The sequence below is a fragment of the Salmo salar genome, chromosome ssa07 (assembly GCF_905237065.1).
Source record: "Salmo salar chromosome ssa07, Ssal_v3.1, whole genome shotgun sequence".
NCBI lineage: Eukaryota > Metazoa > Chordata > Actinopteri > Salmoniformes > Salmonidae > Salmo > Salmo salar.
Window position 1 is genome coordinate 24,846,692 of NC_059448.1, and position 26,238 is coordinate 24,872,929.

Here is a 26,238-nt window from a genome sequence, read left to right on the forward strand (position 1 = left end):
CGATGCACCTTCGATAGTTCTTAATGTAGACTTTATTTGTGTGAATTAAACGTCTGATCGTATACATACATAAACATAGGCACACGCTGTAATTTACTGTAGACCATAGCTACTACCATCTCCTAAATTGGATAGCAAACCACGTGACAAATGCGGAAGTTGGCGCGGGTCGAAATCCAGCGAAAGGGGTGTTGATTCGTAGCTCAGTGGAGTGGATGCATTATTTGAGGTCCCATATTATTTTGTCTCTCAGTGACTTGGACACTAACTGCACATTTAACCTCAGTTGCAGAATTTACAAGGTGAGTTCTTGGAGACCAAAATACGGTGATAATTATTTCCAAACTTTGCTACCATAGAGATCATATATTAAATGAGTAATTCTGTGGTTGCCACTTGCCAAAGCGCTTCCAGTCCGAAGAGACAGCACGTGTCAAGACAGCAGGCGCAAACTCGTTTCAGGACGTATCCGCATATTATCGAAATATCAGACTATAAACTAATCTTTTGTACAGAAATACAATATTTTTTTTACTGTTGCAGTTGACTAAATGTACATTAACTTACGTAAATCTACCAAAAGGTTCAGTTAACTAGTAGACTAAACTTATTTCAATTGAGAGACTTTTTAGAACCCATAATAGTCACTGGTAGCGTAAGTGATTTGTTAAACGCTTCGAACACACCGACAGTGTTTTTGGATTTTGATACACCAGAATTACATTCATTTCCAATGAAACGCTGCGTTTGCCTTGCAGCATTGCGTTCGATGTGATCCAACGTATGCGTCAAACTGTGTGCGTAAACGGCTTGGTAGAAATGATAGAAGGTGAATATTGAACTGTTGTTGCATACATATCCAGATGGTGCGACATACACACTGACAGCCTCATTGCGCAAAATAGTATCTGCTCTAGGCCAGGGTTTCCCAAACTCGGGCCCTACATCTATCTCATTATGAAATTGGTTTGGAATACTGTATTAGTCAGCTATAAGCAGTAGTGGTGTGTGGGGGTAAAATCACAATCCAAGCCCCCCCCAAAAAAAAACTCCCAGCATATTACAATTTAAGTGTTGTGATAATTGTTTGTGCTATAATCTGATCAGTGGTGGAAAAAGTACCTAATTGTCATACTTCAGTAAAAGTATGGATACCAAATAGAAAGTTGTAAAGGTGAAAAGTCATTGTAAATAAGAATGTTGTTCTTAACTGACTTGCCTAGTTAATTAAAAAAAGTAAATGGAATTCCTAAAATGTACTCAAGTATCAAAAGTATAAATCATTTCAAGTTCCTTATATTAAGCAAACCAGACAGAACAATTTTCTTGACAGACAGATAGCCAGGGGCACACTCCAACACTCAGACATCATTTACAAACTATGCATTTGTGTTCAGTGAGTCTGCCAGATCAGATGCAGTAGGGATGAGTTTTGTCAGTGACCATCGGGTGCTCAGTTTGGCCGGACGGCCAGCTCTAGGAAGAGTCTTGGTGGTTCACCTCTTCCCTTTAAGAATGGAGGCTGTGTTCTTGAGCACCTTCAATGATGCAGAATTGTTTTGGTACCATTCCCCAGATCTGTGCTTCGACACAAATCCTGTCTCTACAGACAATTCCTTTAACCTCATGGCTTAGTTTTTACTCTGACATGCACTTTCAACTGTGTGACCTTTATATAGACAGGTGTATGCCTTTCCAAATCATGTCCAATCGATTTAATTTACCACAGGTGGACTCAAATCAAGTTCTACATCAAGGTTGATCAATGGAAACAGGATGCACCTGAGCTCAATTTCGAGTCATAGCAAAGGGTCTGAATAATTATGTAATTAAGGTGTTTTTTTATTTTGAATACATTTGCAAAAATGTCTAAAACCCTGTTTTCTCTTTGTCATTATGGGGTAGGTTGATGAGCGGAAAACAACAATAATACATTTTTGAATAAGGCTGTAACGTAACAAAATGGAGAAAGTCAAGGGGTCTGAATACTTTCCGAATGCACTGTAAATAGTAAAGTACAGATACCCCCCCAAAACGACTTAAGTAGTACTTTAAAGCATTTTTACTTAAGTACTTTACACCACTGACTGTTAGGCCTATATATTGCTGTTGCAAGGCCTGTGAACTAAGGCCCGAGCCAATAAGAAGATGGTGGCTGAATGACTTAAACCACACCCGTGTTTCATCACAAAACTGGAGAACAAATTAAATAGGAGCTGCCGTCACTATTCCAGCAACATTTCAACTTCAAAATTTTCAACATAATCAAATTACCTCTGCTTAGTCTAATACAGTGACAACTAAAAGATACCAAAACATTTTTGTCCAATCAACATAAGCTAAATATGGTGTGTGTGCGAGTAAAAAAAACAAACATTTTGACTCACCCTACTTGAAGAGAAATGCCAATGCCATCATCCTCCTCTCTTTCATGTTGTTGAAACGGTTTATGACTCTGTCATACAGTACACGCATTTATTTTTGTTGTTGTCCTAGGCTACTTGGCTAAGACGCTTGCTCGTTAGCCTAACTTCCTTTCATGGGCAACATCAGCTAGTTAACGTTAGCCTTCTACATCTAGCTACATATTGAACTTCCACCCTCTCAGGCCAGGGGCACAATGTATGAATTTATGGTTGGATCAGAATCGCCTTTATAATCGTTGGCCAGTACAGAGAATTAAAGGGGAATTTCACCCTGTGGGAATCTGAGCTTGTTTTCATCATGTCTGAGGCATTTCTAGGACTGTGAGATGTGTTTCACACATAATTACCTAGGGGAAGGGAGGTCAACGTTTTGCGCGCTGAATGATACACCCTATGATGGCTTCCGGTGTATTGATTAAATTAATGTTGTCCTGCTTTGTGGCATTTCGCAAAGGCTCTATGTTATACTGATCACACTATAGGTTTGGTGTAGATATGGTTTTCATTGTTCGATAGAGCCATTAGACGACTTTTGTTGTTCCTATCGATGGATTCATTGCTAAGTATTCAAGCATACACATGTTTCCCTGTCTTTGAAAGACTACAACTTGTGTTGGGCGGTGCTTCATGCCCTGGCACCTGTCCCTCCCCCAAGCCATGCTTTTTTGAAAAGGAGGCAGACACTAACAACAATCCTTTGGGCAAAACGGAAAGAACTGGCCAAACACAATGGCTTCAAGTGATTCCTCTCATCAACACAAATTTGACCATGGAGCATCCGTTAGCTACATGGTGACATTCAACCACACGTTTCAACCGGAATATAGCAAAGAGGATTATAAACAAAGATTTGGATTTATCTAAAGTTAGAAGCTCAGCTAACGTTACTACCGATACCAGCACCAAGAGGGCAGATGACAAATGCATTGCCTAGCTAAGTTATTTTTCCTGCAAGCCACCAAGCTAACTTTAGTTTATCTACTCAAACCGATATTGTGTATTGCTGGCTAACATAATACTGTGATCCAGTGGGGGGAAATCTATGTATTTTTCTGTTTGCTAATTTAGCTAGCTAGGTACACAACTACCAGTAGCCATATCTATTACTAAAAATAGAGGTTTTTCAAAAGATCGCCGATTGTATCTCCATTGTGAAACCTCTTCTTTTCAGTCATAGATATGGCTAGCTACTAAACTGCAACCCTACAATGTTACAACCAGCCACCTAAAGCTAGGTTTACCAGCAAAAGTTAGCACGTGACTGGAGTTGGCTAGCTAGTTAGCCACGCCTCTCATTTTGTAACTTGTTAGCAAACATGTAACATCAGCAACTGTAAATAATTTTACCAGCTATCTATTTAACGTCATTGATGAAGGTTGACATTGGTTGTGATTATGACCTTGGAAGCATTTCAATCGCACAAAATGATAGGCATGACGCAAGATAGGATTCCAAACAGAGTAACAAGTATTGCATATCCAGCAAGCTAAGTTGACTAGCAAACAGTGAGGAGAAACAATAATACAATTAACTTTTGTAAATCTCTAAAACTGAAGCTGGTTGTACTATAGAAAATATTTGCCTAAGCATGCCTGATAGACATGGCTGTAGGCATCCACTGTCTGCTTACATACCTAGACTAATTTGTATCGCCTGGTTGCTGTGCAAAGGTTGAGTTATGCCATATTTCTTTCTATTGGGCTAGATATCTCTGCCTGTGCACGCATGTTCAACTATCCTAATGTTGATGTTATGCTGGCACGGTTCAACTGTTGTTCAAACTGTACAATAGAGTATACAGACAATACTGTGTGGTGCCTGATCTTCTTGGAGTGGATTGTAGATACAGAAATATAATTCCTTTCCCTGCGTGTCATTGTAGCAGAACTATGTCCTGTGAACTGTGTCCCTCTCGAGGGATTAGACTTTATGTTGGATTTCAAGCAGATAACTCAAGAGGAGTTGACAGTTTGCTCATAATAAACACATAATAAACACGACTGCGTGGCCAAGCACGACTCCAACAGCATCATTAAGTTTACTGACGACACAACAGTGATAGGCCTGAACACCGACAACAATGAGACAGCCTATAGGGAGGAGGTCAGGGACATGGCAGTGTGGTGCCTGGACGACACCCTCTCCATCAACGTGATCAAGACAAGGGAGATGATCGTGGACTACAGGAAAAGGAGGATCGAGGAGCACAACCCCATTCTCATCGAATGGGCTGTAGTGGAGCAGGTTGAGAGCTCTAAGTTCCTTGGTGTCCACATCACCAACAAACTATCATGTTCCAAACACACCAAGACAGTCATGAAGAGGGCACGACAACACCTATTCCCCCTCAGGAGACTGAAAAGATTTGGCATGACCCATGAAAAGATTTGGCATGACCCAAGCAAGGTATGCTTTCGCCATAAAGCCATTTTGAAATCTGACAAAGTGGCTGGATTAACAAGAAGTTAATCTTTAAGCCGATGTATAACACTTGTATTTTATATGAATGTGTATTATGACTATTTCTGTATTTTGAATTTGGCGCTCTGCAATTTCACCGGATGTTGGCCAGGTGCCACCTACCCCAGAGGTTTAAGTATGCCAGAGTTGAGATGCCTGACTCGCATAGGTACAGTACCAGTCAAAAGTTTGGACACACCTACTCTTTCCAGGGTTTTTCTTTATTTTTACTATTTTCTACATTGTAGAATAATAGTGAAGACATCAAAAATATGGAATCATGTAATAACCAAAAAATCTTAAACAAATCAAAATATAGTTTATATTTGAGATTCTTCAAATAGCCACCCTTTGCCTTGACAGCTTTACACACTCTTGGCATTCTCTCAACCAGCTTCATAAGGTAGTCACCTGGAATGCATTTCAATTAATAGGTGTGCCTTGTTAAAAGTCAATTTGTGGAATTTCTTTCCTTCTGACAGTCCATCATTACTTTAAGACATGGAGGTCTGTCAATCCGGAAAATTTTATGAACTTTGAAAGTTTCTTAAAGTGCAGTCGCAAAAACCGTCAATCGCTATGATGAAACTGGCTCTCATGAGGACCGCCACAGGAAAGGAAGACCCAGAGTTACCTCTGCTGCAGAGGACAAATTCATTAGAGTTACCAGCCTCAGAAATTGCAGCCCAAATAAATGCTTCACAGTGTTCAAGTATCAGACACATCTCAACATCAACTGTTCAGAGGAAACTGTGTGAATCAGGCCTTCATGGTCAAATTGCTCAAAAGAAACCACTACTAAATGACACCAATAAGAAGAAGAGACTTGCTTGGGCCAAGAAACACGAGAAATTGACATTAGACCGGTGGAAATCTGTCTGTTGGTGTGATGAGTCCAAATTTGAGATTATTGGTTCCAACCGCCGTGTCTTTGTGAGATGCAGAGTAGGTGAACGAATGATCGCTGCATGTGTGGTTCCCACCGTGAAGCATGGAGGTGGAGGTGTGATGGTGGGGGGATGCTTTGCTGGTGACACTGTCGGTGATTAATTTAGAATTCAAGGCACACTTAACCAGCATAGCTACCACAGCATTCTGTAGCGATACACCATCCCATGTGGTTTGCGCTTAGTCCCACTATCATTTGTTTTTAAACAGGACAATGACCCAAAACACTTCTCCAGGCTGTATAAGGGCTATTTGACCAAGAAGGAGAGTGATGGCACACTGCATCAGATGATCTGGTCTCCACAATCACCCGACCTCAACCCAATTGAGATAGTTTGGGATGAGTTTGACTGCAGAGTGAAGGAAAAGCAGCCAACAAGTGTTCAGCATATGTGGGAACTCCTTCAAGACTGTTGGAAAAGCGTTCCTCATGAAGCTGGTTGAGAGAATGCCAAGAGTGTGCAAAGCTGTCATCAAGGCAAAGGGTGGCTACTTTGAAATATAACATATATTTAGATTTAACTTTTTTTGGTTACTACATGATTCCATGTGTTATGTCATAGTTTTGATGTCTTCACTATTATTATAGAATGTAGAAAATAGGACAAATAAAGAAAAAGCCTTGAATGAGTAGGTGTGTCCAAAGTTTTGACTGGTACTGTATGTAGTGCCAAAATGGATCATAACATCTACTGCTTTCTCAGTCTGGCAGGAGATCTCTTCCTGCTGTAGATGAGCAGCCCAGAACTGTGTGTGTTTTGCCTCAAAAAGCATCTTGCTTCAATCAGTTTATTCCAGGTCAGAATAAAAAGGATTACTTGTATTTTAACAACAACAGTTTCAACCTAGACTTGTTTTCAACAATCATTTCTACAGTAAGATGTACAGTAGGCCTGATCATTTTTCATATTAATTTGTATTGTTACTTATGGTTGAACTATTAGTAGTTAACTAGCTTGCTTCGGCTAGCTAGCTAGCTAGCTATTAGCTGTGTACAAGGGGATTGTTTGAAAGAGAAACTTGCATCGACAACTATGAGAGACAGTACTCCCTTATTTCTGCTTATCCTCACCTGTTATAAAATGACAACGATGTCTTCCTTGCTAGCTGACGATCGCGCTGCTGCAGTGTGTGGGTCGTGGAGTGATCTTCAAGAAAACGGCAGAAAAAATATCCGGTAAACCGCGAAGCACACGGGCATCTCCTGCCCACTTGCACAGCTGCCAAACTGAGCAGGGACACCGCTGCTAAACAGAGAGTGCAGTTGTACTTGGCCAAATCAATTCCAGTAATTAATCAAATAATTATACATGTAGTCTGAGACCATTAACAGGTCCGTGACCCACTTTGGTCCGCGACCCATACTTTAAGAAAGGCTGGTTTAGGGACAATGAGGGGACATTGGGAGCTGCTTTTGAAAATAAAGAGTAGTCAACAAAGTGCATGGGCTGGGGGGGCTAAAGAAGGTGTGAAAAGTCTTAGGAAGGCAGTTCTTACACAGTATGAATGGTTGTGTATGGGAGATTGAGGAAAAACACCAGTACATTTACTGTCTAAGCACAACCAAAATCCCCTTCCTCATCTCAAAGTATTCTGTAAACCTCCCTCAGCCCATTGACTTTGACAGATCATTCTTGTCAATAGCAGGCCTTTACAGGGGATTTTTGTACACATGTCTTTGTATTGCGTTTTGAGAATCTGCAGAGAGAATAATGAGGTGATTGTTTCATGACTGTTGTAGTCTTGATTGTCTACCTTTCCGTGTCCCTTGCTAGTTTCTGTCCCACAATCTTGATGTGCTCCATAACCGCAAGGTATGTCCGCTCCCTCATGCTTGGGTACTCTGTGGTCCTCAGGCTACCTCTATCCACCTGTAACCCCATAACACAACAATACAAACACTACCCAATTCATGTTTATTCCGTGCTTACTGTAAATTGTGTCATCTTAACCGTCAGCTTGTAAATATTTTGGCCAATATACCTCCACCTTGTGCGGCACAAGGGGTTGGAAGCGCATGTTTGTAGAATCAGATTCTGTACCACCTACAACAAAATACACGACAATACACAATTAGCGGGGTGGTTAAATTGTGTGTTGTTGTATCTCTTAGACTAAGCATGCCTAGCATGGACATTTCAATATTGTCAGCTTGCTGTTTAGCATCACTAAATTAGCAGCAACATTGCTAGCCAGCTCGGACAATACAACAACCTCTTGCCGTAGCTACTGACTGATCTGAAACAACTGAATAGGCAAAAGCAATATGGTGAAACAAACTAGTCATTGGTCACCTCAACCTACCGGAGTTATTTTCAGGCCGGTGGTTATACAGTTAGTCAGAGCAACTTGTTAATCTTCATAGTATGTCAGCACCCCCCTATGGCCCTCACTTGACGTAACTTCAATCACTAAGAGTGCTGCGTCCTTCGACAACCTTTTAAGATGCCTGCCTCCCTTGGTTTTTTGTTAGGGTATTATTTTGTGCTTTCTTTTACAGAGACCTGCGAGAGAAGTTTCCCTGAAAATGTAATAATAAACCATCTGAATCTCCTCGGGTTTACATGTAATCCTCTTTCAATGTTTTGTTGTTTTTTCTTTCATTCAAGTCCCAGTCCCTTGGGGATGGAGCCTGGCACACACAGCTGGGTGCTGTTGTTTTGACCTGCAGAATTAGTAACCTGGGGCTAGGATTTGTTAAAGACAAATATTAGCTTGTCTTTCAGAAGCATTTATTTCCTGATTTCATTACTGTTACGTCACTTTTTTCCTTTCTTCCTTTAGCTCTTTCTTTCTTGCCCTCCCTACTTGTGTTAAAGCTAGAGTCCTTACCAATAACAAAGCGTCACCCCACCTCTGTTTTGGTAAAAAGCTGAGGTATGGGCCTGGACAAATGTGACCACTCTTAAATTGATAGACTGAGCTATGGACGCAAGGAGTGACCATCCACGATATAAAAATTATAGTTCTAACCATGTTTTGAGTACTATGGCAATATTTTTTTAGATGCCAAAATTCACACACAAAGGACACAACTCTTTGGTCCTTTAATAACATGATGTATGTAAAAATATTGTGTGCTATAGCTTGGAAAATAAATAAATTAGGGATGTTAAGAGCGTCTGCTAAATGACTTAAATGTAAATGGATGTTTAACTAAAGTTCAATCCGCTTTGTGTTTTGTTTCCTTGCTGCGATACTGGCATTGTCCCGGCCCTCGTTTTGCGGCTGGCTATACAGTGTTTTTTGTTTTACATTTACATTGTTTGAACACCATTGGTGTAAAACAAGCACATATTTTGGCTTCTGATGGGGTACGACAGTTTATTATGCTTATGAGGCATTTTTTAATTTATATTCTTCAAGAATCAATGGGTATATATCATTAATTAATACGTCCAAAATGGATGTAGCAACTATGGATTCTAGCTATTTACTTTTTTTTATTTTATGTATTTCTCCCCAATTTCGTGTTATCCAATTGGTAGTTACAGTCTTGTCCCATCGCTGCAACTCCCGTACTGACTCGGGAGAGGCGAAGGTCGAGAGCCGCGCGTCCTCCGAAAAACACAACCACAGCCATGCCGCGCTGCTTCTTGACACAATGCCCACTTAACCCGGAAGCCAGCCACACCAATGTGTCGGAGAGAACACCGTACACCTGACGACCGTGTCAGCATGCATTGCGCCCGGCCGGCCACAGGAGTCGCTAGTGCGCGATGGAACAAGAACGTCCCTGCCGGCCAAACCCTCCCCTAACCCGGATGACACTGGGCCAATTATGCGCCGCCCCATGGATCTCCCGGTCACGGCTGGCTGCAACAGAGTCTGGACTCGAACCAGGATCTCTAGTGGCCTTAGACCACTGCACCACTTGGGAGGCAGCTTTCATACTTTATCATTGAATCCTGTCCTTTATCCTCTTTCTGTCTCTCTCAGTGTTGTTTTGAGGCTGGGCCATAGAGATGACCAGGCTGTGACGGGTGGATTCTGTGTAGGATTGACCCTGGCATGGCTACTGCTAGGAAGAGTAAGTATCGTCCTTGTTTTGTTGCTCTGAGATTTGTGTGTTTTCCCTATTATGTGGTGTTCATTGCAATAATTGGTATTTCAAAAGTGTGTTCAAATTCAAAACATAGTGCAGCTGAGTGAACCTTAGCCTAAATCCTTTACTACGTTTCTTTATTCTTCTTCGGGTTGGCAGACATTGTCGATGTCTGGGTCAGGTTCCCATCAGTCTGCCTTATACTGTGTGTTTTCGAAATGGTACCCTATTGCCTAGATCGGTGTTTCCCAACGCCGGTCTTCGAGTACCCCAAACAGCGCACACTTTTGTTGTAACCCCATGCAAAAACACTTGATTCAACTTGTCAATGGCTTGATGATTTAGGTGCGCTTGTCTGGGGCCACACCAAAAATATGTACTGTTAGGGGTACTTGAGGACCGGAGATGGTGCACTACTTCTGACTAGAGGCCTATGGGCCCAGTTTCCAAGGGCTCCATCACTGCCCTTAAGTTTGCTATCAAAATAAAGCCCCCAAAAATCAGGCTTTTCACTGATCGAACAGCACACAGTACTCAAACCTGTAATAGTTTTTTTGTTTGTGATTTCGGAGGCTTTGTGGCAGCAACACGGGAGGTATTGGCATGGAGATGGTAAAGGCTCTCCCCCTCTTTATTTCTCACTCTGCCTCCCTCTTTCCCTCTCACCCTCCCCTATGTTATAACACTATACAAATACTTAGTAAGTGTGTAATTTAAAGAAGTGATAATCAGGAAGGGTACAGGCAACATGAGACAAGAGAATAAGACCTGGGAGACAGTGGCTGGAATTCAATCCAAACCCTACATGGTGATGTTTACGTATGCCATGTCTTTGTTTACAATGCACACATACTACGTCTTTATTCTGAGGACTACAATTATCCAGTTAGTCGTTGGACGCGTATAATGTGAGGGGATTCTAGTTGTGGGCAAAACCACAATGTGGACTTGACTGAATTAAGCCTGAAGTGTGTCTGTGTGTGTGAGCGACAGTGTGAAATGAATATGATGCACATGACAGATGAGCAGGAATTGTTCAGGGAACCTCATAGAAACACAGCAAGAGAACACCAGCTGGGAGACGGGTCACTGTCATTAATACCCCCGTCCCCGAGGAGATTGTTTCTGCGCACAAAGAGCTCAGCTCTCCCTGGGTCTTTGTCCTCACTTTGATTTAATTTAAGCTACAGACTGAATGAGGGACTTTCTAATTTGGTTTCACCTCAATGTATTTTTAATGTGTCTGGGATGTAGAATGGAGGGAGAGAGAGTCCTGGAAGGACATTGACTGGCGCAATGGAATAGTCCCGAGGCAGGCTCACTTAAATGCTCCAAAGTGCTGTTTGGGCTGGTGTCCAGAGAATGTGGATTAACCAAACGGTCTTGTTTGAAGGGCTATGGATCTCTTAGCATTGTCTGAATCCACACATTTAGTGTAGCCTAGTAGCTAGGCTTCATACTGAAGTGGACACAGAGCTACTCAGAGGGTGCGTTCCAATAATTTCTCCTGATGTGTACACATTTCACTACCTCCCACAAATCTTAATAGCATTGGGTTGGTCTAGGCATGGGTTAGAGGGAGTTTCAACCATATTTTTATACCAGTAATTTCCTTTCAAATCAGTGAAGGGAACAAGTGTACACTTTGGGAGGAAGGAGAGATGATTGGGGCGTCGCAAGAGTTACGCATCTTATACATCACACTTCCATAACAGTTCTGTTGTTCTTCTGTACCGCAACTTTCCCCAAATTCCCTGGTTTTCCAGAAATGGGAAGATTGGAATCACTGGAGTATAAGCAGGAATTCCAGGAATCCTCCAACCGGGATTTCTGAAAAACCTGGGTACTTTGGGAAGTTACCATAATTTTGCTCAGGTGAGTATGCAGGCCAATGAAGAACTGGGACATTTCCATCTTTCAGGAATTGTGTACAGATCCTTGCGACATGGGGCTGTGCATTATCATGAAACATGAGGTGATGGCGGCGGATGAATGGCACGACAATGGGCCTCAGGATCTCGTCATGTTATCTCTGCGTATTCAAATTGCCATCGATAAAATGCCATTGTGTCCGTTGTCCATAGTTTATGCCTGCCCATACCGTAACCCTACCGCTACCATGGGGCACTCTGTTCACAACGTTGACATCAGCAAACCGCTCGCCCACACAATGCCATACAAGTGGTCTGCAGTTGTGAGGCTGGACGTACTGCCAAATTCTCTAAAATTACGTTGGAGGTGGCTTATGGTAGAGAAATGAACACTAAATTCTCTGACAACAGCTCTGGTGGACATTCCTGCAGTCAGCATGCCAATTGTATGTTCCCTTGAGACATCCGTGGCCATGTTTTGTGACAAAACTGCACATTTTAGAGTGGCCTTTTATTGTCCCCAGCACACAGTGCACCTTTTGTAATGATCGTGTTTAATCAGCTTCTAGATATGCCACAGCTGTCAGGGGGATGGATTATCTTGGTAAAGCATAAATGCTCACTAACATGGATGTAAACAAATTTGTGCACAAAATTTGAGAAGCTTTTTGTGCATATGGAACATTTCTGGGATCTTTTATCTCAGCTCATGAAACATGGGACCAACGGTTTACATGTTGCGTTGATATTTTTGTTCAGTGTAAGAGGGATCCGAGTTTCCCAGACATTTGAAGGCACGCACCCCAGACAGGCAGAATATAAGTGGGTTTACAATCAAAACGTTCAAGTTGCCATGTTCTTCTCGCTTGTAAAGAGAACCATTTTATTTTTGTGACTTATTCCTGAGTGTCACTGGCATAAGAAAATAGCTTGCATAGTGAACTGTTGTACCAGAGGCCCTTGCAATTTTGTGTGTGATTTTTGTGTGTGTGTGTGTGTGTGTGTGTGTGACTGAAGGTGTGTGTCAACGCTGTTGTTTATGTATACTGAGGTGGTTGTTCTCTCCTCAGGCTCTGCGGCAAAGGCGGGGGGCGTCAGTTTCTCAGAAGAGCCAGCTACCGCTCTTGCTGCCGCCGGCACCCCCTCCCATGTCCACTTTGACGAGAAGCTCCACGACTCTGTCGTCATGGTGATCCCTCAGCCCGATGGGAACTTCATGGTCAAGGTGGGGGGGGGATTGGCAATTTAACATGTCTGACGTGACAATGACCATAACAGTTGGCAAAAACGGCACACCCAGAGAGCTAGGATACTCTGAAACTTACCCCTTAATCTCTAGTAGTCCCACAGTCACCCTTCTTTACTTGTAAAAGTCAATACAGCCAGTGTTGCCATTTTAAACTACGAGAAGTTCACCCTGTATGACAACTAAGGGGAGGCGACCTGGCCAAGAAGCTTTTCTCTCATCTCTTCTAATTTCCGGTCTCTGTTTTTAAGGTTCAGTTCCACTTATGACAGATCTCTCCTTACTACCTGCTCCCATAGCCCTCCAACCATCAACTGTTCACGTTAGGGCCCTGAGTTTATCCTGACCATGTGACCTGTCCAAGGAAAAACTCAATCAGCTACACTTCCTGGGCTCCATAGTTAGTGGACCCTAGGAAGAGTAGCTGCTGCATGAGCAACAGCTAAGTGGGATCCTAGTAAACTAAACTAATCTCCACTTCGCTAGTAGCTAGCCCCATTTTTTTTTGACTGTTTGAGGAGCCATTAGCCTCGTCACAGATCTGTTTGTGCTGCAAATTGCCAAGTTGGCTATACAGCACAAGGAGATGTGGAACCAGGCATTGAAGTGGATCAGAGAACCTCTGTAGTCTCTGCTGCACTGTAACAGTAGGCTTGGGCAGTATGGCTGTGCTGTTCTGACCGAGCTTTTATTCCACTGCCCTGGTGTGGGAAGCGGGATCCACCAGACAGACGGCAGGGTTGAATGTGCCGCGTGTCTGAAGTTCTCATCTGCCCACTAGGAACCTCAGGGTTGCCATGGAAACAGGCGCGGGGGGGGCAACCGTAGCCAGAGGCGCGACTGGCAACCGGGGCTTGTGTCGATCAGATGTGGTGGGCTGTAGTGTGTGGGGTGGTTGGAGATGGACGATACGCTGCCTAGCTGTATAATCAAAGCACTGGGTTTGTTTGTTGTTTCTGTCACACTTTTCCCTCTCGATCTTCTTCACTTGTTCTGTGTTTTATTTGACCTTGCTAGAGGGGCATTTGAGGCTTGGCTTGCTTGTTTGAGGCATTCGAGACTCACTGGAAGTGCTGAGGGTTATCTTTTGGCTCCTCTCTCTTCCTCTGGCTTGCTCTTTTCTCCCTCCTTATCTCTTCTCTTGCAGCTTTTTTTGCTTGCTCAACATTTTTATTTGTATTTATTATGTTTTCACTCTCTCTTTCTCACTGTTGTTAAATTGCATTGTCATTTTTATGAAATCACATGAACCAGACAGGATGTTTATCAGAGAGAGAAAAGCAAGTTTCTTTTTGTAGCAATTTTTGTCATCAGATGAAACTTAAGGATGTGCATGTTCAAAACCGGAAGCTTCTTTGCAGGGTAGCTCTAATTATCTTTTATTGCTCGAAAATGCTTTTCCTGGGCATTTGTGTATATGGTGAATTAATAGTCTCTTTTTTTGTCTCCTGTCCGTCTCTCTCTCCGTCTCTCTCTCTCTGCGTCTCTCTCATCTCTCTCATCTCTCTCATCTCTCTCATCTCTCTCATCTCTCTCATCTCTCTCATCTCTCACCCTCAGGTTGGTTTTCTGAAGACCCAGCACAAATATGAGATTGTCTTCAACCTCCCTGAGGTTCCGTCACTGGGGAAAGCTGTGTGTCCAGCTCCTGTACCCAACCAGCACATCTGCATCACCGATATCACTCCTGTAGCAGAGGGTATGTCCGAGTCTTGGTCAAGCCGGCCTCAGCCCTAGTCCCAGTCCCACCCGTCCATCTAACTCCAGCCCCAGCTACCTCGACCTACTAGCCAATGCTTCGGTTTTACCGTAGCTGTCAGCCCAACCCCCAGATACAGCCTTTTCCCTACACCCAGACGTAATCCAAACCCTTTTGAAATCCACTGATCTTTGTCCAGTCTCCATTTGACCAGACCTTCATATCAGTCATTCTTTATAGTAGCTGGACATCTAATATGTACAGGAAACACTGAAAGATTGTTAACATCCCCCAGGGGGTTTCTGGAGTTCGTAATGAGGGTTTGTATTACCACTCACTCACTCACTACAGTAGTTTGTTCTAGCGTTGACTTTAGTTGGTTGTGCCATTCCATTCCACCATCTGCTGGGATACCATGACCTTCTACTTCCGTGTGTGTGTGTTTGTGTGTGCGTTATTTGTAGTGTTGGCCAGCTGCGTTAATGTGCTTGACCCCAGAGTTTTTCCACTCTGGTTGACATTTCGCTCCCCTGGCCCTGTGAGTCTGGCATCTCTGTCCACTCTACCCATTCAAGAAGAAACAACAATACTTCATTGAGTGTAAGAACTGAGAAATACAGAAAAAAGAGAGAAAAGTAAACAAAAAATACAATTATTGCAGTCATAACAAGTATCTTTCTCTCTCCCTCTTCCCCCCCCAGGTGGTCTGAGAGTGACGTGTGAGTACATGGCCCACCAGGAGGGGGTGCTATGTGAGGAGGTGATGCTGGTCAGTGAGAGCCAGGAGGAAGTCTGTGTGGGGGTCAAAGTTCAAGCCCGCGTCATGGGTAAGTGTAGGGGGAAGTTGTCCCTAGACTCTGTTTTTTTCCCACACATGGTTAAGATTGGGATTGAGGAAGGATAACCTGATCCTAGATCTGTACCAAGGGGAAACCTCACCCCGCAGCAGGTAAGTCTACAGTTACAGCCATGATAACAAACCAATTTGTTCCAAGTCGTCTTTATTGCAGTCACGCTGTGCAGGAGATCTCGCAATGCCTGGAGAAGTGTTTAGCGACCAAAATGATATAGCAGTACTTTGAGATGTGAGCACGTGTAGATCTCAGATTTCTGTATCGTGTCAGTGTGGTTCCTGAGAGATGATAAACACTTCTCCAGGCGTTGTGAGATCTGATCACCTGCACAATTTTCATGAAACTAAAACTTGTAGTCACCACTTTTTTTACATTTTAAATTTTATTTCACCTTTATTTAAATAGGCCATAGTGGCGAAATAATTACAATTTAGCATTAACACTGGAGCAATTGATGTGCAGATGATGATGTGCAAGTAGAGATACTGAGGTGCAAAAGAGCAAAAATAAATAACAATATGGGGATGAGGTAGTTCGGGGGCTATTTACAGATGGGCTGTGTACAGGTGCAGTGGTAAGCTGCTCTGACAGTTGATGCTTAAAGTTAGAGAGGGAGATATAAGTCTCCAGCTTCAGTGATTTTTGCAATTAATTCCAGTCATTGGCAGCAGAGAACTGTAAGGAAAGGCAGCCAAAGAGAGTAGTTGGCTTTGGGGATGACCAGTGCAATATACCTGCTGGAGTGCGTGCTACGGGTGGGTGTTGCTATGGTGACCAGTGAGCTGAGATAAGGCGGGGCTTTACCAAGCAAAGACTTATAGATGACCTGGAGCCAGTGTGTTTGGCGATGAATATGAAGCGAGGGCCAGCCAACGAGAGCATACAGGTTGCAGTGGTGGGTAGTATATGGGGCTTTGGTGACAAAACGGATGGCACTGTGATAGACTACATCTAATTTGCTGAGTAGAGTGTTGGAGGCTATTTTGTAAATGACATCGCCGAAGTCAAGGATCGGTAGGATAGTCAGTTTTACGAGGGAATGTTTAGCAGCATAAGTGAAGGAGGCTTTGTTGTGAAGTCGGAAGCCGATTCTAGATTTCATTTTGGATTGGAGATGCTTAATGTGAGTCTGGAAGGAGAGTTTACAGTCTAACCAGACACCTAAGTATTTGTAGTTTTCCACATATATAAGTAACATATATAACCGTCCAGAGTAGTGATGCTAGTCGGGTGGGAGGGTGCGGGCAGCGATCGGTTGAAAAGCATGCATTTAGTTTTACTAGCATTTAAGAGCAGTTGGAGGCCACGGAAGGAGTGTTGTATGGCACTGAGGCTCGTCTGGAGGTTTGTTAACCGTGTCCAAATAAGGGCCAGAAGTATAAAGAATGGTGTTGTCTGTGTAGAGGTGGATCAGAGAATCACCAGCAGCAAGAGCGTCATCATTGATATATACAGAGAAAAGAGTCAGCCCAAGAATTTAACCCTGTGGCACCCCCATAGAGAATGCCAGAGGTCCGGACAACAGGCCCTCTGATTTGGTCACACTGAACTCTATATCAGAAGTAGTTGGAGAACCAGGCGAGGCAGTCATTTGAGAAACCAAGGCTGTTCAGTCTGCCGATAAGAATGCGGTGATTGACAAAGTCGAAAGCCTTGGCCAGGTCGTTGAAGACGGCTGCACAGTACTGTCTTTTATCGATGGCAGTTATGATATCGTTTAGTACCTTGAGCGTGGCTGAGGTGCACCCGTGACCAGCTCGGAAACCAGATTGCACAGCGGAGAAGGTATGGTGGCATTCGAAGTGGTCGGTGATCTGTTTGTTAACTTGGCTTTCGAAAACTTTAGACAGGCAGGGCAGGATAGATATAGGTCTATAATATGGGTATAGATTGTCTGATGACTGCGGCAGCTTTCCAATCTTTAGGGATCTCAGACGATACGAAAGAGAGGTTGAACAGGCTAGTAATAGGTGTTGCAACAATTGCGGCGGATAATTTTAGAAAGAGAGGGTCCAGATTGTCTAGCCCAGCTGATTTGTAGGGGTCCAGATTTTGCAGCTCTTTCAGAACATCAGCTATCTGAATTTTGGTGAGGGGGGGCTTGGGCATGTTGCTGCGGGGGGTGCAGAGCTGTTGGCCGGGGTAGGGGTAGCCAGGTGGAAAGCATGGCCAGCCGTAGAAAAATGCTTATTAAATTTCTCGATTATCGTGGATTTATCGGTGGTGACAGTGTTTCCTAGCCTCAGTGCAGTGGGCAGCTGGGAGGAGGTGCTCTTATTCTCCATGGACTTTAGTGTCCCAAAACTTTTTGGAATTTGTGCTACAGGATGCAAATTTCTGTTTGAAAAACCTAGCCTTTGCTTTCCTGACTGACTGTGTATATTGGTTCCTAAATTGCATATCGCGGGGGCTATTCGATGCTAATGCAGTACGCCACAGGATGTTTTTTGCTGGTCAAGGGCAGTCAGGTCTGGAGTGAACCAAGGGCTATATCTGTTCTTAGTTCTACGCTTTTTGAATGGGGCATGCTTATTTAACTTCTTGGGGCTATGTGGGACGCTAGCGTGCCACCCGTGGTGCACCCTATCAACAGCAGGCGCATTTCAAGAGCGGCAAATTTGAAACCAAATAAATGTCAAAATTCACATTTTTCAAACATACAACTATCTTACACCCTTTGAAAGATAAACATCTCCTTAATCTAACCACGTTGTCCGATTTCAAAAAGGTTTTACGGCGAAAGCATAAAGTTAGATTATGTTAGGAGAGTACATTGACAATAGCTGTGTGTAATGTTTTGTCAATTCAAAGCCAGGCGTCACCAAAACCATAAAACCAGCTAAAATGATGCACTAACCTTTTACAATCTCCATCAGATGACACTCCTAGGACATTATGTTAGACAATGCATGCATTTTTAGTTCTATCAAGTTCATATTTATATCCAAAAACAGCGTTTTACTATGGCATTGATGTTGAGGAAATCGTTTCCCTCCAATAACCGGCAGTCAAGTCAGCACCACAAATTAAATAATTAAAATTAGAAAACATTGGTAAAATATTATATTGTCATTTAAAGAATTATAGATTTACATCTCTTGAACGCAATCAACTTGCCAGATTTAAAAATAACCTTACTGGGAAATCACACTTTGCAATAATCTGAGCACTGCGCCCAGAAAAATATGCTTTGCTATACAGACAAACGGCCATGTTGGAGAGATCTAAAATCGAAAATACTATGTAAATAATCCATTACCTTTGATTCTCTTCATCAGATGTCACTTCCAGGAATCCCAGGTCCATAACGAATGTAGTTTTGTTCAAAAAAGCTCATCATTTATATCCAAAAAGCTCCGTGTTGTTAGCACATGATCTAAGCCAGCCGGACTTCTCGTCATGAACGAGGGGAAAAAATATATTTACGTTCGTTCAAACATGTCAAACGTTGTATAGCATAAATCATTAGTGCCTTTTTAACCAGAACATGAATAATATTCAAGGTGGACGAATGCATTCTCTTTTATAACGTATTGGAACGAGGGTACCCAACATGAACTCGCGCGCCAGAGTCTAATCGGCCATCACCGTTCCATGGCTCTTGTTCGGTCAGATCTCACAGTAAAAGACTCAAAACACTTTGTAAAGGCTGGTGACATCTAGTGGAAGCAATAGGAAGTGCCAAAACATTAATCAACCCCTGTGTGTTTCAATGGCATAGGCTTAAAGGTAATTCAACACATCAGGTATCCACTTCCTGTCAGAAAATGTCTCAGGGTTTTGCCTGCCAAATGAGTTCTGTTATACTCACAGACACCATTCAAACAGTTTTAGAAACTTTAGGGTGTTTTCTATCCATATATAATAAGTATATGCATATTCTACTTACTGGGTAGGATTAGTAACCAGATTAAATCGGGTACGTTTTTTTATCCAGCCGTGAAAATACTGCCCCCTAGCCCCAACAGGTTAAGATGGTGAGGAAAGCACTTTTAAAGAATACCCAGGCATCCTCTACTGACGGGATGAGGTCAATATCCTTCCAGGATACCCGGGCCAGGTCGATTAGAAAGGCCTGCTCGCTGAAGTGTTTTAGGGAGCATTTGACAGTGATGAGGGGTGGTCGTTTGTCCGCGGACCCATTACGGACGCAGGCAATGAGGCAGTGATCGCTAAGATCCTGGTTGAAGACAGCAGAGGTGTATTTAGAGGGCAGGTTGGTCAGGATGATATCTATGAGGGTACCTGTGTTTACGGATTTGGGGTTGTACCTGGTAGCTTCATTGATAATCTGTGTGAGATTGAGGGCATCTAGTTTAGATTGTAGGACTGCCGGAGTGTTAAGCATATCCCAGTTTAGGTCACCTAACAGTACGAACTCTGAAGATAAATGGGGGGGGCAATCAATTCGCATATGGAGTCCAGGGCACAACTGGGGGCTGAGGGGGGTCTATAACAAGTGGCAACAGTGAGAGACTTATTTCTGGTAAGGTGGCTTTTTAGAAGTAGAAGCTCAAACTGTTTGGGCACAGACCTGGATAGCATGACAGAACTCTGCAGACTATCTCTGCAGTAGATTACGACCCCGCCCATTTTGGCAATTCTATCTTGGCGGAAAATGTAGTTGGGGATGGAAATTTGAGTTTTTGGTGGCCTTCCTAAGCCAAGATTCAGGGTTGGCGTAGTGTGCTAAAGCAGTGAATAAAACAAACTTAGGGAAGAGGCTTCTGATGTTAACATGCATGAAACCAAGGCTTTTACGGTTACAGAAGTCAACAAATTATAGCGCATGGGGAATAGGTGTGGTACTGGAGTCTACAGGGCCTGGGTTAACCTGTACATCACCAGAGGAACAGAGGAGGAGTAGGATAAGGGTACGGCTAAAGGCCATAAGAACTGGTCGTCTAGTGCGTTGGGAACAGAGAGTAAAGGGAGCAGATTTCTGGGCATGGTAGAATAGATTCGGGGCATAATGTACAGACAAGGGTATGGTAGAATGTGAGTACAGTGGAGGTAAACCTAGGCATTGAGTGACAATGAGAGAGGTTTCGTCTCTGGTTGGACCAGTTAAGCCAGGTGAGGTCTCCGCATGTGTGGGGGGGGGACAAAAGAGCTATCTAAGGCAAGGTGAGCGGGACTGAGGGCTCTATAGTGAAATTACACAATAAGGACTAGACAAGGCATATTGACATTAGAGAGAGGCATAAAGCGGTCACAGGTGTTGATCATGAGAGCTAAGACAACAACGGGTAAGTGGCGATGAATGGGCAGAGCGGGTCAGTTAGGTACATACAGGACCTGAGTTCGAGGCTGGGGCCGACAGATAAACAAAATGAGGTACCGTGTCATCCAGGGGGCATCAGCTGTGTAGCCGAGTGATCATAGGGTCCAAAGAACAGCAATAGGTGAGTCAGGAAGCCGTTCAGTAGTCAATGCTAGGCGAGTGGGAGACACGGCGCTTAGAAAGCTAAGGGGTCCAGAAAAAAAGGGTCCAAGCCAATTGGCAAAAGAGGTATTGTAGCCCTAGAATTAGCTGGTATATGGGCCTAGCTCTTGGTTAGCTCAAGGCTAACTGGTGCTTGCTTCGGGACAGAGGCGTTAGCTAACAGTAGCCGCTCGGTAGCAGCTAGCTAGCTGCGATGATCTGGTGTAATGATCCAGAGTGGCAGGAATCCGGTGACGTGGTAGGGAGAAACTGTCCGATATGCTCTGGCGGTGTCCGAGCTAAAAGGTGAAGACCGCTAGCCGTGGCTAACAAAGGCTAGTAGCTAGTTAGCTGGTTAGCTCCTGGTGGAGGTTCCAGTTATAAGGAATAAAAATAGCAGATCTGTACCAAATTGGGTGAGGTGGGTTGCAGGAAAGTATACTTAGTTCGTAGATAAAAAGTGAGATTAAAATCGAGAAAAAAATTCTAAACGGCTATTTATACACGGGATAAGACAAACACAACACACGGGCCGAATGCCACGCCATCTTGGAACGATTACAAACCTTCTGTCCGTACAAAAAATAAGTACTTTTGTTGTATCGTGCTGTATGTGCTCTGTAGAGGTAGTGGTTCTCAAACCTCTCCTCTGGGACACACAGCTGTTCCATGCATTTGAACTATTCCAGATCTAATACAACTGATTTTAACTTGTCAACTAATCATCAAGCCCTAGAATAGGTGAATTAGTCAAGCTAGTTCAAGGATACAATTAAATTGGGAAATGTCCGCGGTCCCTGATGAGAGGTTTGAGAACCACGCTGTACAGTGAACCCTCATCATTTACTGTGTACACAAGTGCTGAAAACCACCTCCCTCCTTTCTCTAATAATATAATTTCTAAATAAGAAAGGGAAAGGGGATACATAGTCAGTTGAACAACTGAACGCATTCAACCAAAATGTGTCAGTTATTTCTGGGTGTGGCAGGCTAGTTTTACTGTAGCCAACTAGTTATTGTCTTCCCAAACAAGGCAAGGCAATGGTGTAGTGTTGTTGAATTGAGTAACAGTCTAGCGCCTTGGAGTCAGTTACTGCTACTATCAATTTGTTTTTTGGATAATAGGTTGAGAACAATTATGTAGTAGTGTGCTGTTGCCACCTCCTGGTGAGACTGAACAGCATGGGTTAAGTGTCACTGATGACTTCAATAATGTGATAACTTGAGTAAAACTAAGTGAATCACGCATAAATGGGGAGCTTGTTAGATGGGTAGATGGGTAGATGGGAGCGTTCGTATTCACATGCGATGTCACAAATGGCACCCTACTACCTATAGGGCCCTGGTCAAAAGTAGTGCACTACATAGGGAATAGGGTGTGATTTTGGGACGTAGGTACAGAGTGGGGAGGCGAACATGAACGTCTGTAGGCAGGCAGAGGAGGGAAGGGGATGGTGTGTGTGTGTGTGTGTGTGTGTGTGTGTGTGTGTGTGTAGGGGCCGGGAAACAGATCACACAGCTTAAATCCTTTTGGGCTTTTACTGACCCTCTCTCTCACTCTACTTTACTAGCACACACTGTAATAGAGGACTGGCACTGGTCTGATGTTGTAGACTGAACCATTTCTGAGAAATAACCTAATGGTATTTTCTCTTTCTTTCTCTCCCCTTTTTTTATTTTCTCTGTTTTCCAGACCGTCACCATGGTACACCCATGTTGTTGGAAGGAGTGCGTTGTGTGGGAGTGGAGCTGGAGTACGACTCTGAACAGAGTGACTGGCAAGGATTTGACTAGACCAGGCAATGTGACACACACACACACACACACACTTCAAACAAAAAGACAGTGCCACATATATTGGAATTCATCATCCACTCCAAACTATCCCTGATCATTCAAGATGTTTTGGTCCAAAAAGAGGATAAAATTAGGAAATGGACAAGTGGTTTGTTTTTTAAAGCAAGGCTAATGTGATCAGATCTCTGTTGAGCATATCTCCAGTCTAGTTAGTTAATGTATCTGAAATGCATTGAAACAGGTACTATTTTTTTTAATTGTCATTAGTACTGCGGTGATATATGTTTTTCAACTGCCCATGCCTTTCCACTGCGTGCCCCTATGTTGTGTTGAATGTGTTTTCTGAGTAAACCTATAGGGGGCAGCAAAGCTCACGCTAACAATTCAGCCCATTTCACCCAGCCTGGCTTTAAAAGTACCCATAGGGGTCGACAAAGACCACTAAATGTATCCCTCCCATCTGACATGGAGGGATAGAAAATTACTTATTTTAAGTTCATAATAATAATAATTATACGCTATGACTCAATTGCAAGTGCCTACGTTGCTGTACAGCTTTTACCATCAACAACTGCCTTCTATCCCTTGCCTAGTTAAATAAAAGGTTAAATAAATCAAATAAAAATGGAACAAAATAATCCATCTACCACTCACTAACCTGCCCTCCCTCCCCCAACCCCCTCACCATCCTCTCTGAGCACTACATACTCTTGTTGCAACCTAACCTCTTAGTAAGAAGTATAGTTCGTCACTGTTTACTGTCAATGGTTAGTCACTGTAAATTCCCATCAAATAAGAATATCTAGTACAATCAGTCTCTGTATTTCACATAGCTTAGTGGAATTAAACCTGTTTTCTTTATCAAATCACACAATCTACATGTGTTAAATGTGTTCGCCCTTAATTGTTTTTATATTTGTGTATAACAGGCTCTGTAACGTCTTAAAGCTATCCCCTGTTATCTGGTGTCCATACTAAATCCACTCTCCCGGGTTGAGGTCAATTTCATTTAAATTCCAATCAATTCACGAAGTACACTGGAATTCCAATTGTCTTCCATGCTTTTCAATGTGGATCATTCGGAATTGGAATTTGGTTTGCTTTCTGAATTGACCCTAACCCTGCCATGAATTCAAACGATTGTGAAACGGGTCGTGGATTCGGTTTGGACACCATCCGATCTTGTCCCATCGACAGGTTAAGCGTAAAAAAAGAGGGGGGCACTATTGTTCATGCAGTCAGACTGATCAAAATAATATTCTCCACCCACATTGTGATAGGCATCATGTCTGTTCTTAGCAGGGTTGGTTCAATTCAGAAAGCAAAACCAAATTCTACATTTCCAATTGAAAAGCGTTTTAAAAGAATTGGAATTTCATTGTACTTCCAGAATTGTCCCCAACCCTGGTTCTTAGGTTACTGTAATGAGAGATTACTGTACTAGGAGGGGTGTATCATGTTGTCAGTCAATACACTACACAATACATGTTCCCTTATAGATGTTTGTTGTTGTGATCGCTCTTATTTTGTTATGCCATGAAAGAATAAAGTTCATGTATTTAAAAAAAATAAGTACTTTTGTATAACTGTGCTTTTTTCAGTATTGCATAACGCTGTGATTTTTTGCTGGAGGGTGGTCCTTACTGTACCATTTTACTGTGTTCTGTTGGATGTAATGGGACTACAGGATACATCTATCTTCTGAGGTTTATAGCGTTTCACATAGGCTATGGGTATGCTGTAGTCTAGATATTGGAACTGATCCATAGATTAGGTAGAAAATTTACCCCCCCCTTACCCTGACGCACCCGTTTTCCTAGTCCCCTTTGTCTCGCTCTAGCTTCACCTCCATTTCCCTCTACCTCACACATCCTTGTGTGTCCCTGTCTCAGTCCCGATCATGGCACAACTTGCCCTAACGCTGCAACCACAGATTAAGATCTTACAAACGGTCAAGACTTCTCTAGGTTGGCGCGTGTGTGTGCTCTTTGTTCCTCGACTATAAAAGCCTGGCCAGTACTTCATGGCTGCACTCGTGTTCTGGTTCCATCGTGACCGTAACTAGCCGTTAGACCCAAGATGCAAGACTCGATTCCGTCCCCTTTAGATGACCCAGTCCCCTTGTGTAAATTGACTTAGCTTATTTTTTTTAAATGCATAACGTGTTTTATGCATAACTTCACAATCCCTTCATTTGGATGAGGGGGGTGTAAACATGACCCAGTAGTACCCTAGTTGACACACACACACACACGGTTCACAGTCAGTCCACTTAGTTGACACGGACACAGAGAATTCCGTTGTCTGTGCTCTGTCTCTCTCATTTCGGTTCCTGTTCTAGTTCCTGTTCCTGTTCCTTCTCCCCAGCCAGCAACCATGAGGCCAGTGTGACCAGGTGGGAACGAAATGGCAAGACCTCTCTAGAATCTTTTTGTCCTGGATCTCCACCCTTCTCTCGAAGTATGCACTTGCACGCTTCCCGTCATGGATGTAAGTTAACAATTGTGGTAACTCCCTCCAAACAATTCTCACACCAGTTGAATGCTTAAATCAATGACTTGGAGTGTGCAAGTGCACATTTACTTTGGGAGGAGGGTAGAGAATAGGGACATAGCATCTCCCTTGCAGAATGGTGTGCACTAGTTTTCATTAGCTCTCAACATTTAAAAAGAGCTTTTAGAAAACGGATCAACTGGCCAAAATGATTGACAATGATGCGCTACTGATACACTAAACAGACTATTTTAAATGACAGCATAAGAAAGTGTAGACTGTTAAACCGTTCTCCTTCCTCTCTAGGGATATCATATTTATCATGTTACTGAGAGGATGATCGCAACTCCATACATTTCAGTCACTGCTTCAATAGTAGGTCTACTTCACTGAACTAACTTATAGGCCTCCTAGGCATCGACGTTTCCCACCCCTCTGGTGCAGAGTAAACTACACACCTCGCATGATAACTATATGAAAATAAAATGAAGGATTCAGAAGCAGGGTGTTTGTCATTTAAATGAAATATTAAGATTTCCATGTCAAAATGGTCGGGATAATAACAAGCTTACTATTATACTTTGGATTGTTCAAAGTGTACAGGCAAAGCAGTAAGCCAATCATTGTTTGCGTACTTTTCCTCTGATTAGGCTATCATTACTATTCAACTATTTTAGGAGTCATATTTTATGTATTTATTGTAGAGTAGGTCAGTATAGTAGGCTACATGGTGTGATGCATCCACTCTAAACCTACAAGTACATGAAACACCGTTTGGATTCAACATTTAAAGGACTGCCAACCTCCAATATTCATTAGCCTACTTTGAACGTCTGTTCTTTTAGATAATATTACATATATGAGCCTATGTAGACTATTTGAACATTTAACTGATACATTTTCTGTGTATCGTTTTTTGGCTAGCGTTACTCTGTCCGTGATCTATAGGCATACACATTTAACGCGCAAGACG

General features: G+C 42.9%; 1 protein-coding gene across 1 annotated transcript; it reads left to right on the forward strand.

Annotated features, from left to right (window-relative positions):
* Nucleotides 1-24,344, forward strand: LOC106608870 (UPF0687 protein C20orf27 homolog). The gene is made up of 6 exons (XM_014207057.2): nucleotides 1-302; nucleotides 9,775-9,865; nucleotides 12,822-12,976; nucleotides 14,558-14,696; nucleotides 15,398-15,523; nucleotides 22,669-24,344. Exons 2-6 carry the CDS (start codon nucleotides 9,847-9,849, stop codon nucleotides 22,767-22,769), a joined length of 540 nt encoding a protein of 179 aa, XP_014062532.1. The 5' UTR covers nucleotides 1-302; nucleotides 9,775-9,846; the 3' UTR covers nucleotides 22,770-24,344.
* The last annotated feature ends 1,894 nt before the right edge of the window (nucleotides 24,345-26,238 follow it).

Coding starts and splice junctions, on each gene's coding strand:
- LOC106608870 (XM_014207057.2), top strand. Junction 12,977..14,557: donor ATGGGAACTTCATGGTCAAG/GTGGGGGGGGGA, acceptor TCTCACCCTCAG/GTTGGTTTTCTGAAGACCCA. Junction 14,697..15,397: donor TATCACTCCTGTAGCAGAGG/GTATGTCCGAGT, acceptor TTCCCCCCCCAG/GTGGTCTGAGAGTGACGTGT.